The following is a 12305-nucleotide window of genomic DNA, read 5'->3' as shown; positions in this document are numbered from 1 at the left end:
CCCTCAAAAAATGCAGTTGTGCAGCGGAAAAATTATTATAATCGCTACAAATATAATAGGTTCCTCGCAATTTCAAAGCCAGGGACTGTTTTAGTGCTTGATAAGATACCAAGAGCAACAACAAGGCACCCTCCCCCCCCCCCCCCCCCCACACACACACACAGACACCAGCTCTGGATGACCTTGGAGGTCAATGAGAAGGTAAACAATGAGGTCATTTTTAATGCATTTTTCTGCGTCTAAACAAACATTTTCAGCAACCGTGGTGACTTTTTTGGTCACTACAGTCATTATTAATCATTATTGAGCTATCAGAATTAAAACCCTATTGCTTCCTTCACTTTGGATGCTGCTTTTGTTCATTTTATCTTTAGAAATAGGGCAACAAAAGACCCTAGAAAGGACAGGCCTCTAATGCAAATAAGCAAACAAATTAAAATTTCTAATGATTATCTTTTGGGGAAAAAAAGCACATCTGTATAGATGTTTCTCCTTCTATGTAAAATACCCAGTATGACCATATCAATCATTGAGTATAAATAACTTTATGTAAAGTTTTGTAGCTCAGAAATAGCATCTGGTCTGTTTATGTATGTAAAGAGGATGAGTTGGGAGGATGAAATCCCTCGGTTAATTCCCTGAGGAATCCCAGAGGTGTGAGACCACCCTTGAGAGAGGACCTTCAGAGTATTTATTTGCATGCATTACGACATGTGGCTATGCAGGCGAGAATGCAAAATAACAGAATGACAATACCTCACTAAATGGCAATGTAAAGCTGCAAAAATGAAAAAGAAAAAGAAAAAGAAAATTCATATATAAAAGATAGAAAAAAAGAAATTAAATGAAACGTTGTCCCACAGCTCCATGTCTGAAGTCTTCATTTCCACTCAACCCTGTGTTTCTCTGAAAGCTTCCCTTATTACACATAAGAGTCCAACCTCCTTGGATATTTGTAACTAAGCCCACTTCAGTCATATAACATGCAATGTCCTAAGGTTCTAGGAAGACGACTGCATTTATCCCATTAAAGGGTTAGCTCTGCTTTGGCTGAGGCAAGACTTAAAGATTAAGGTGGTCGTTGCGTGGGATTTCAGCCCGACCTCAGTGCTGCCGGGGCTCTGTAGGAACACTGTCCTCTCGCGCCTCGACATCACCTCTAGCTTTCTGCAGGGTTGTGGTCCGAATCGAAACCTCTTGAGGAATAATGGGCGCCAACCACAGCCTTGATGATATCTTGGAGGAGGATATGCACCACTGGTACAGCAAATTCATGAAGGAGTCTCCTTCGGGACTCATAACGCTCTTTGAGCTCAAAACAATTCTCCAAATGACCGGTATGACAGAGGAGGCCAGCAGCTATGTGGACCAGATCTTCCTCACCTTTGACATGGATGGGGTAAGGAAACACCTGCAGCAGATCTCTTCTTCCCTGTTCAGGAAAAAATGGATTGTGGGACACCCATTAAAGTTCGGTCAGCCCGGTAACAATTTGCCAACTGACGAGACAGTGGCTTGGGCAAATCCTGATCCACAAAGTAATACTTTTATCAGGAATTCTATGCAGTGGGAAATGAGAGGCTCCCTGTATTCGCTTGAATAGTTTAACGTGAACAGCGTGACATTTTAAAGGGAATGTTCAGAGAGTGCAGAGGCCTCTGGATCTTCTCTATTTTGTGGTTCTTTCACAAAGCTTAGGACGAAAGGTCAAAAATCATAATCGTACACAAAATGCTGTGTCTGTTAATATAGTTTCATCAGAATTGCATTAGCCCCATAGCCTTTGCATAGAATCATAAAACGCCAAGTGATAACAAAATCCTAATTGAAATCCATTTTCATGTTGATTTGGTAGCAGGTGGATTCAAAGTCCTTCCCCCTAACTATATCTTTCATGTGTCCATTTGCAGGATGGCTACATAGACTTCGTGGAATACATTGCAGCAATAAGTTTGTTGCTGAAAGGAGAAATTAACCAGAAACTAAAGTGGTACTTTAAGCTCTTTGATCAAGATGGAAATGGGAAAATTGACAAAGATGAACTGGAGACCATATTCAAGGTACAGTATATTTTCTCTGAATATTCCAGAATTAGAGTGTTGCAGATCTAAGGCACTGAGCAGCTCAAAGTTTCCTGAATCGCAAAGCATCAGAAGCTCTGCTCTGACAGAGGAGAAACGGGCCATGAACTAGACATGACACATAATCCAGGTGGGCTTCTTATCTTTCTAAATGTGGCCATGCCTACAACCTAATTCAGTCACATACAGTAATCACCCTACATAACAACTTTTCACCTTTCACCTTTCTATTAATACACACACATCATGTAATGCCATGGTCGTAGTACCAGTCGTCGTTTCAGAATCAGTAGTATGTGTGAAAGATCCATTATCCAGTTGGATTATCATTAGTTTACCTTATTACTCACTTATTAAGTGCATTCAGCAGCTGTTTGAAGAAAGGCAGTGTTTTGTTTGAATAATAGACCTTTGCAAGAGTCCATTTAACCAAGAGTTAACTGTGTAAACTCTTCTATCAGGCCATTCAAGATATCACCAGAAGTTACGATGTGCCTCCAGAAGACATTGTGACTCTTGTGTATGAGAAGATTGATGTCCACGGAGAAGGTAAGGGACATTTTACTGTCAAGCCAGGACATACGTATTGATTGTTAAAAATGTATTATCAGTGTTCGTGGTTAGAAGTAACTTACATGTGATAATTTTAAAATAATAATCCCCTAATGTTTGTAATGCGTTGACGCCCTTGCTATCTTTCCTCCTCAGGTGAGCTGACACTGGAGGAGTTCATCAGTGGAGCCAGGGATCATCCCGACATCACGGATATGCTCGTCAAGATGATGGATCTTACCAACGTTCTGGAAATCATTCTCAGAGGTCAACAGAATAACGCCGTAAACTGAATCCGTGATCGGCGAGCTGGACTGCGTGGAGAACTGAGATTGTGTTTGGAGGATTTTCAGAATGCAGCAGTGTGAAGGAAATGTTGAATGTGCTTGATTGGCGAGGAGCATGAACTGACTGAGCAGTCCCACGCAGACAGGATCGCTCTGTACATCGCACCCAAGGGAGGCGGAGAATTTTGTCCTTTTCCCTCTGCTTGTGCTCTCACACTTTTTGGACGATGGCCCTTCAGTTCTGTGAAGTTTAAAAACATTTTAACAGGGGATGTGTTTGGAGAGTCTCAGTGACGGGTTTCAGGTTCCCATCATGGTTCCAGTAGACGCTGCAAAGCACGGTGAATGACTTTGACTTACTTTATTAAGACACTGAACCATTGTATGGGACTCTTGGTTTGCAGAACTCTCAGCCACAAGAAGACAGCTGAAAAACTCTTTGTGAGTTTCTGCCATCTATGACATAATTACAGCATATGGGTGTTTACATGTTAACACTGTTTAAAGTTCAAATCTAAAACACTCACTTGTTCTTTTTTTTGTGTTATTGCTCAAGATCTGCATGAGAACTACACTGTTGCTCATTTGAAAACGGGATGGTAGCTGAATATCAATGTCATAACTGAATGTACAAATATTTGACATGCAATGTAATGTTTTACTGTATTTTACAATAATTAAGGTTACAATGTTGCCTTAAAAATCAATACGTTTTTGAAAAATAAAAAAACACGTACTTTTCTTCTTTCTTTAAAAGTGTGCAGGACACAGATACAGGGTTGGGAGTCAAACTCATATTACAGGCACCTTCTGTGTCTCATTGAGGCTTTATAGCTGAGTTGATATATTTTATTAATATATCAACTTATGGTTCAAAGAGATGAAAAGCATGCTTCTGCTAAGAAGACCAGACTGTTGAAAGAATACAGGGTTTTGTCATGAAGGTGGTCTATCTATTCTGGCCAAATCCATCACTCTTCCCAGCTCATTATTAGTTGAATTCAATGTGCAAACTTCCTGCATGTCACTGCATGGACATACTGTATATTTAGAGTCCTACCTGAATCCAAGAGCAACTATCACACTCTAAAAGTGATTAGCTGTGTCTTTTTATGTGACACAAACTGGTATTTTGTGTTCAGGGTGGTGCTTGGCTCCTCTTCTGAACTAGTCTGCCAAGGCCCAGCCGGTCTGCAGAGCTTTCAATTCCATTTGTGCAGAAAATCCCAGAGCTCTTCTCACACATGAAAGAACCGTATTATCCAATTTAGTTTGGAGGGGAACCAGACCTAGAAACAAATGTTTTTACCCAGGCCCACCTGGGCCCCTTTCTTCATTATTATGAATATATTAGAGCCATTATAAAGCAATATTATCTGCAAACAGACGGTTAACAGTACGGTTCTATTTGTTTAGTCGAAATGTGTCCTCCCTCAGCTCATATTTAATCTTAGATTAATGAATACAAACCCATGTTACCACTTCATACCGAGGCCATTCAAACATTATGGTCTGCACGGTTAATGATTTGACAGGGGTACATTTTAGTACACACTGGTCAGACATTATTATGACCTCGGAGATATTGCAGGTTGTGTAAAACAAATAAAGATAAGAGTTTGACTCCACAAAGCACTCAAAGCAAACTCAGATCCCGAAATGCATCGGGTGATGCAATTACATAACCGCACTGATCAACCCACCTATGCTCGTCGTATAAATTCCCCAGCATCTGCTCTCGGGGCTTTGCGCTGCACACTGCTTCCACAGTACGAGGAGCAGCCGACCACATCCAACTGGAACCATGCAGTCTGCCGATGCCAAATTCAACAAGAACAGCCTGCTCTTGGCTCTGAGAAGGTACAGCTCAGCCGTTAGTGACATGGAGCAGACCGTTCTCCTGCCGAGCCTGCTGCGAGATGTGCCCACCGACGAGGCGTGGGACTGTGAAGCTACAGAGGAGTCCTGCAGAGACCTGTATAGCAACTATCTGATGCTCAAGGCCATAAGAAACACGGCGGAGAGCAGCCTGGTTCTCCTGGACGACCACAAGGCCAAGAGCAACGCAGCGCTCGACAAGACCCTGGAGCCTCTCCTGGACACGGATCCTGAAACTCTCATCCGCTTCCACCTGAGGGGACTGTTTTCTGTGATGAGCGACCTCACCAAGAAGACTCAGAACCTCACTGTGAAATATATGGACATCATTGGAGTGGCAAATTAGAAAGCGTGTAAGATACGTGGACTTCAAGCAAAACTAATGGTGTTTGTAAAAGCGCTGTTTATGTAGCAAAGTCACCTGAACATGTCAAATGTCAGAAGTGTTTACATTCTGTGACCCAATGCTTCTATGGAACGAACGTGCACTGTCAATAATGATCAATTCTATCTCCTCGCAACTGTAATAGTCCCTTGGAAATGATGGCTAGGAGATATGTCAAAATGTTGATTGATTAAATGATCATGAGACAAGAGATCAGTGTTCTACTCTTATGTTCAAACACACAAACGCATCATGCTTATCGTTGAATTCAGGTATTTCTTTTTATTTACATAACTACTCTTCTCACAACAAATGACAGATTTTCACAAAAAAACACCACTCAAGACCGATGTTCGCCTACAAGTGTTTCCCCGCTCCCTCTTCCACCTCACCAGCCGCCGACACTTAGCGCACAGGATGGAAAGGCTCGACGATCTCTGCAAAGGTCTTTTTTTCTGGGGAGACAGAAGGAACGGAGAGAAAGCCCTTGGTTACACACATACATGGGCCACCAAGTTCTAAAATTCTATCTAAAGTCTTGCAAATGTGGTATTGTTCTTCAAACACTAAATAAACTGGGCACAAACTACACAGCTTGGGGCTTCATACCCTCATATTGACCACGTTTTAAAATCCTAGTCTGTTGTCAGCATACTGTTAATGATGGTAATATATATATAATAAATGTGCAATAGAACAACAAACCATGAAGGAAAAAGGTAAATAAAAATATGCCCGAATAAGCAAATGTATCCATACAGAGCACTACATGCTTCTACTGATAAATGTACAGATAAGCCCTCTGACCTATCGTTTCCCCTGTTTAATGAAAGTCCACCTGACAACTATCATGCCACAAATATTCATCAAATAACATCCCTCCCATGTGTTGTATAATAACTAAATATCAAGAGACGTGCTGGAACATTAACCCTGAAGACAGCTGTAGCGTTGGGTTCTTGTGTTAGACTAAAGCACTGATAGTTCACTAACCCTTTGCTGCAAATTCCTCTGGGTGGAGTCTGATGTACTCGTTCATATCTCGATCAAGTTTGGCGAAAGTGTAATTCTCATATTTTGTGACGTGGTAGCCGATGAACCAACCAATGGTTGCCATTAGGAATTGTCGGTGAACACCTAAAAAAGGCAAACAGGAGAGATGATATGATTGCATTTCAAGCACACAATGTGACAATGCTATAATATGAACTTTGCACTGAAAACACAAATACAAGCTTTCATTGTGCTTATGTGGAACCTCAAGCTTGCACCTCATCATTTCCAAACTAAGGTACAAGTCACCTGGTACTGACATTAAGTCAAATTAAGTAAAATAAGTAGACTATATCAGCTCGAATATACAGTTTGGGTCTTTAAAAGGGAAGCTCTGAAATGTGATCATCATAAAACCATTTGAGACCAGAGGTACACTTTCAGCACCATAATAAAGGTGTCATAACAATTTACTGCTCCTTTATCAAACACCAGGTGACAAGTCGACATTCTGTTGTGCACCAGTTATTTGTAATGATTAGTATAACACGTTGCATTCGCTTGAGAGGAAAGCTAAACACAGACACGATGAAGTGTGAAAGACAGCTAACAAACATGCTAACCTGATTTCATCGGTGGCCTGTGGTTGATGGCATTATGGAGCATCGCGGTGCACCAGCCGACGCCCGCGAGCCACACCGAGTTCCTATTGGCGACGGACGGAGGAGGGAGAGACTTCCCGAGGTCCGGAACGAACCCCATGCTAACAAATTCAGATGTTCAAGTGACCTCCCAGCGTTTACTTTTCGGCTATCACCTCTCGTAGGAAGTCAAGGGCACGCTGCGCAACCAAATAGGACGTCCGGGCACAACAAACGAGAGCCGCTTCAGTTCCGCCTGTTCTGTTTCCTAGCAACCAACGCCAGAAGACTTTACATTTAGCAATGAGGGGATTACTTTTCGATAACATTACTGTGATTGGATTGTCTTATAAAATACACCCACATAATACTCTTACCCACATGCGTTAAGATGGATATTTACATGAAACGAGCAGCTGACTGGACCACTAACGTTACTAACGCTAGCTTATGTTGTAAACGTTAGTTAGCTTAGCTAGTAACAGTTAACAGTAACGTTACTGTAGCCGTACCAACACTAGTATTACCAGCAGGCTGTCCTAACATTCACGATAACGTACAAAAGCTGCAAAACACCGGAAACCAGAGTGCACTACTTGAATAATCCCCATTTTATAAAAGCGTTGCATCGTGTCTGTGTGTGTTTAACGTGTGTATCTTTGTATCTTTGTGGTCTAGCTGACAAGTCCTATAACAAGTTATGAGCCGGAGCACCCTGCAGAGTTTATCCACAGCTGACAAAACGTTACATAATAAAATAGTGTTTTCTCTATGAGATGCAGTGGAGTAAAAGCATGAGATTTAACAGCGCATGGATACTTAAGCTACAGATCCACAGAATAGCGCTGACGTGCAGTAATAGAGTAGATGTACTGAGTTACTTTGCATGCGAGCTGATGACATCATTGAGTGCAGCCCTCCTCCTCCTCCTCCTCCTCACACAGACCGCTGCTGAGCTGCTGAGGATACACAGCCAGAGGAACGATGCCCTGCCCAGCAGCGGCTTTGCCTGTTTGATGTGGTGACCTATGCATACCAAGTAGTGATAAGTCCGGGGATCTCCCCGTGTTTTTTGGTAAGTGAAAACTCTTTCCAGACTCCATTCTCAGGGCTCACTTTGGATTCTTCTCTCCTGCATCTGCAGACTAGTGCCAAAAACGGCTAGAGTCACACGGTATGGCTGCTTGTTGCTAGCTTCGCCCTAATGGCTATCAGCTCAGACTGAACATGAAGCATTATTAGGAACAAGTGTAACGTCAGCTGAGCTCGAGTGCGTGCAAAATGCTACAATGTTACTTTGTTTTACAAAACGAGGTGAAACGACGAAGGAGGAAATGCGACACAGGGAGCGATCTATGTGCAAAAGCGGTATCAGTTTAACGAAACCCTAAAATATGGTTTATTGTATCCAGGTTGGCATGTAATGCATCACGTCGTCTTGCAAGCAACAGCTTGATTTCTGGGATTCTTTAATTTTTTCCTTTTAACAACGACACATTTAGTTTCCACGCACGCATAGGCCCGACCCTCCGTGCGGGTACCGTAGCCAATGTAACGCTACTGCAGAGCATTCTAAACATGTATATAATTGTCCCGGTTTACATGCATTTTAAACGGCGCCGTGTTGCGTGTTGACGACAGGAGACACGGAGATCCATTAGCTCAACATTTGTGCTCCGTAATGCGGATGATTCGCTCAAACGGTGTCTCGAGCCTCCGTGGCTCCATTATCCACCCAAAGTGGTGCACGGCCCCCCAAAAAACTGCGCTAAGCAGAACTACAATGTGCACACATCACATGCTGTTAAAATGGGAGGAAGACAGCAGGGAAGTAGGAAATAGGAACATTTTGTTTTTGTAACTATATACTGTTTTCAGAGTCAGCTCAGTGTTCGAGTCTTTCGTGATGGAGCATCGATTGTAAAATACAATTAAATAAAACATGTCGGCCTATTTCGTGTGACCAAAACATGAATACACATGTTGTGTGTGTGAGACTTGATGAACAGAGACTATTGATTTAATTAGAAAATGGACATTTCTTTGTATCATACAGTTGCCGGTGCTGTCGGTGTATTTGTGCTAAATGGGCTAGATCTGTATTGAAATTGACATTCTGTGGATATGACCCAAGGCATATTTAACACACATTATTTAGGTGAGATGTCAGCTGTGATCCCCTGAGCATGCTGGCCTTTCCACCAGTTTCACAACAGTTTGGTGTTGACTGAATGTTAATGCATTTACTTTGTTCCTTTTTTATTTTTCACAGTTTAGCATGAGCATGGAAGATTATGACTACCTGTTCAAAATAGTTCTGATTGGAAACGCTGGAGTTGGGAAGACATGCCTTGTCCGGCGCTTCACTCAGGTTTGTATCAGTCTGAGCTTCTGTGTTTTGAAGTTATTGAATTACAGAGTATTAGAGTATCAGTCTTTATATTTCTGCTTTTGTTTTCAGGGCCTTTTCCCACCTGGACAAGGGGCTACCATCGGAGTAGATTTCATGATTAAAACCGTGGAAATCAAAGGGGAGAAGGTCAAGGTACACACAAATAAAATGAAAAAGTTATATATATATATATATATATATATATTTATAATATATATATATATATATATATATATATATATATAATCAGATGCCTTTTATGTTTTGTAATAAGTTGGATGAGAAGTTGCTCATTTCCAGTGTTGTGTTTTCCAGCTGCAGATATGGGACACAGCTGGACAGGAGAGGTTTCGCTCCATTACTCAGAGTTATTACCGTAGTGCCAACGCCCTCATTCTCACCTATGACATTACCTGTGAGGACTCCTTCAGGTGCCTTCCAGAGTGGCTGAGGGAGATTGAGCAGTATGCCAACAACCAGGTGGTGACTATATTAGTCGGTAAGAAGCTTGACTTTAATAACCGATGGACCTCTTTTTTTTTATCATCAGGCTCATTGTTCATTGTGAGAACACTGTGAATAATAGTGTGCGCTATATTTGCCTGCGAACTGGCCTGGTTTTCGGAGCCCACGTAAAATGTGAGCAGTTTTCTGAATAGATTTGCAAAAGACTAAGCCAGTCTTGTTAACATGCATGTGATTTAACCTTTATCCATCCCACACACTCATCCACACCCACCACTGATAAGAAAGACAACCAGCTTGCTGACTCTTACTTGATTTTGTGTATTGACGGATGAATGTCATGTTTCTTTTCAGGTAATAAAATAGATCTGTCAGAGAAGCGAGAGGTTCTCCGGCAGAGGGCGGAAGACTTCGCCGAGGCTCAGAGCATGCTGTATCTGGAGACCTCGGCCAAAGAGTCCGACAATGTCGAGAAACTTTTCCTCGACTTGGCCTGCGAACTCATTCGCGAGGCCAAGCAGAACAAGCTGGATAACAATGACACTGCCCCGATGCCCGGTGAGGGTAAAGCCATCAGTTACTTGACCTGCTGCAACCTCAATTAGGGAGAGCTCACACTTCTGGCCATTTAAACTCGGTAGCCATTGACTGTAGAGGGCAGATGGTCGAGCCTCGATGCCGCGGTCCCTCTAAGATGGCATAAAGCCACCTCTTAGTCCCGTCATTTCTAGTCCCATGCCTTTTTGAAACCGTACAAGGGAGTTAGTCGACTTTAGTTTGGCCTTCCAGGAACAAGCATTTTAGATGTTGCCAGTATTGAGAGCTCTGTCCTCAATGCAACGGGACGTAAAGTGTGTCTGCCCGATGCGTCCAGGAATCAGAGTAGGGCTCCATTTTGTCCTCTTCATAGTGAAATGGCAGAACTTTCCTGTTTGGGCTTTAGGATCCATTTTCATCCAACATCAGTATTCACCAGCAGTGTTACGTGAGTAAAAAGTTCTACCAGGTATTTTGTTACAGATTCCGCATAGCTGACAACAAGTGTCATGATCACCGGAGGTTATCAGTAAATGGTAACTTAATGTTTACATACAGTACATTTTTCAGATTACCAAGTCTGATCAAGTTGCGAAAAAAAGTTTTGCAAATTGACCCTAACATCGGTTGCACAATCAGTTATTCCGACTAAGTCTGTTGCTCTGAGCATTGCATACGACTTTATTAGCTTTCATAATCTCATTTCTGTGTAGTTATTTGCTCCCGTCATTACAAACTGTGAAGTATTTGTTCCCAATAGAAGATTTTTACTTGCTGCTAAAATATGTTTTTGTGTCAGATAACATAAACTCAAACACACATATAAATACTACATTGAAACAGTATTCTGTGACGCCATTATTATTCTTTTTTTGCATACTTGCAGTGCTTGCAATTAGTCGGTTGATATAGTATGAAGCAGTTGGGAAGGCCTCAGATATCGTCAGTCATCAGTAGAAAATTAACAGTTTAATCAATTAACTTTTATTTGACTGTCAGCGGTTATTTTTATCCATAGACGTGAATATTTCTGCCTTTGTTGTTGCTGCCTAGCCATGAATTTGTATCACTTCTTATTTGTTCGAAGGGGTATGTTCATGTAGTTTCGTATATATGACTTGTTGTACTTCATATGCTTTTATTGTGAAATTTCTTGATTGTCCAGCATGGTTTGCCATAATTTGTAGTGTCTAACTTTATCTTTCATATATTTGCAATAACTGTAATGTACTGTATTGCACAATGCCATATACTGCACACTTATTATTTGTATTGTAACATGTTGTTGTACAGACTTGTAGTACTTCTTGGCACTTTGCTTTTATACTTTTTATTTTCTGTAATCCCTTTGTACAACCGGCGAGCATTTTGTTTTGCCTTTTACCTTAGGTTTAACAGCAGTGACTTATTGTTAATCCCTTGCATCTTCTTGTCAACACAATATGGGAAATACAAAGGAAAACACTATTGGGCTGTTGTGCTTCTTTTCTTTTATGTACTAAATAATTCCTAAAAACTGTCCTTCCACCACTAGAGGGCAGCAAACACTCGTGATTTTAAATACACCCATCAACATCTACCATCAACATATAGCTAGGTAGACTGTACACACTTGCATTTACGCTAACTTGATACATTTAATATTACAGTTCTTCACAAAGGGCAGTGATTTAAATAAATACACAGGTCAGCTCCACCAAACATGTACCGCAGAGGAAAGACATTTTAATAAACATTTATCATACACGCAATATATATATAGTATTACAAATCATGTTAAATCGGTTGTTTAACCTGCTAACTGGTAAGTAAATAAACCAACTAGTTTAGTTGCTTACTTGACACTTGTTTTAACAGTTCCGGTAGGTACTTTCAAAATAAAAGCCCCAACACAAAAGGGATTTTTACCCACAAAGCAAATGCAACAAGGCACCGTTAGTGCGCAGCATCAATTTCCATTTTATCTCTGCTTAGCACTTGTATACCGTTTAAAGGCTTAGCATAAAACACGTGCACACATAGAACTTTAAACTCCCATCAACCCTTGCGAGATTTACAGTTGGAACCATCTGCTAACTGCTCGCTCTGCTAACT

At 41.4% G+C, this 12305-nt stretch overlaps 4 protein-coding genes across 4 annotated transcripts; 3 read left to right on the top strand and 1 right to left on the bottom strand.

Annotated features, from left to right (window-relative positions):
- Window positions 1–1207: 1207 nt before the first annotated feature.
- Window positions 1208–3627, top strand: guca1c (guanylate cyclase activator 1C; the record flags this gene model as incomplete). Its single annotated transcript, XM_079165945.1, has 4 exons — window positions 1208–1399; window positions 1911–2060; window positions 2543–2630; window positions 2790–3627. 4 exons carry the CDS (start codon window positions 1208–1210, stop codon window positions 2924–2926), a joined length of 567 nt encoding a protein of 188 aa, XP_079022071.1. The 3' UTR covers window positions 2927–3627.
- A 1039-nt stretch (window positions 3628–4666) lies between these two features.
- On the top strand, window positions 4667–5394 carry thrsp (thyroid hormone responsive). The gene has a single exon (XM_079166625.1). It carries the CDS (start codon window positions 4725–4727, stop codon window positions 5142–5144), a length of 420 nt encoding a protein of 139 aa, XP_079022751.1. The 5' UTR covers window positions 4667–4724; the 3' UTR covers window positions 5145–5394.
- A 52-nt stretch (window positions 5395–5446) lies between these two features.
- Window positions 5447–7028, bottom strand: ndufc2 (NADH:ubiquinone oxidoreductase subunit C2). The gene is made up of 3 exons (XM_079166626.1): window positions 6800–7028; window positions 6177–6320; window positions 5447–5638 (listed from the first exon to the last, which is right to left on the bottom strand). Exons 1-3 carry the CDS (start codon window positions 6936–6938, stop codon window positions 5589–5591), a joined length of 333 nt encoding a protein of 110 aa, XP_079022752.1. The 5' UTR covers window positions 6939–7028; the 3' UTR covers window positions 5447–5588.
- Window positions 7029–7763: 735 nt separating this feature from the next.
- Window positions 7764–11661, top strand: rab30 (RAB30, member RAS oncogene family). Its single transcript, XM_079166508.1, has 5 exons — window positions 7764–7892; window positions 9090–9188; window positions 9279–9362; window positions 9525–9708; window positions 10029–11661. Exons 2-5 carry the CDS (start codon window positions 9096–9098, stop codon window positions 10277–10279), a joined length of 612 nt encoding a protein of 203 aa, XP_079022634.1. The 5' UTR covers window positions 7764–7892; window positions 9090–9095; the 3' UTR covers window positions 10280–11661.
- The last annotated feature ends 644 nt before the right edge of the window (window positions 11662–12305 follow it).

This window comes from Pholis gunnellus, assembly GCF_910591455.1.
Source record: "Pholis gunnellus genome assembly, chromosome: 9".
Classification (NCBI taxonomy): domain Eukaryota; kingdom Metazoa; phylum Chordata; class Actinopteri; order Perciformes; family Pholidae; genus Pholis; species Pholis gunnellus.
The sequence above is the reverse complement of the archived record's forward strand: the minus strand, read 5'-3'. Positions and strand labels throughout refer to the sequence as shown.

Bases quoted from the DNA above. Each gene is read 5' to 3' on its own strand.
- rab30 (XM_079166508.1), top strand. From the start codon at position 9,096: ATGAGCATGGAAGATTATGACTACCTGTTCAAAATAGTTCTGATTGGA. The intron at 9,189-9,278 runs GTTTGTATCAGT...TTTTGTTTTCAG, and splicing joins TTGTCCGGCGCTTCACTCAG to GGCCTTTTCCCACCTGGACA. The intron at 9,709-10,028 runs GTAAGAAGCTTG...GTTTCTTTTCAG, and splicing joins GGTGGTGACTATATTAGTCG to GTAATAAAATAGATCTGTCA.
- thrsp (XM_079166625.1), top strand. From the start codon at position 4,725: ATGCAGTCTGCCGATGCCAAATTCAACAAGAACAGCCTGCTCTTGGCT.
- ndufc2 (XM_079166626.1), bottom strand. From the start codon at position 6,938: ATGGGGTTCGTTCCGGACCTCGGGAAGTCTCTCCCTCCTCCGTCCGTC. The intron at 6,321-6,799 runs GTTAGCATGTTT...TGCCTTTTTTAG, and splicing joins CAGGCCACCGATGAAATCAG to GTGTTCACCGACAATTCCTA. The intron at 5,639-6,176 runs GTTAGTGAACTA...CTGTCTCCCCAG, and splicing joins AGAGGAATTTGCAGCAAAGG to AAAAAAAGACCTTTGCAGAG.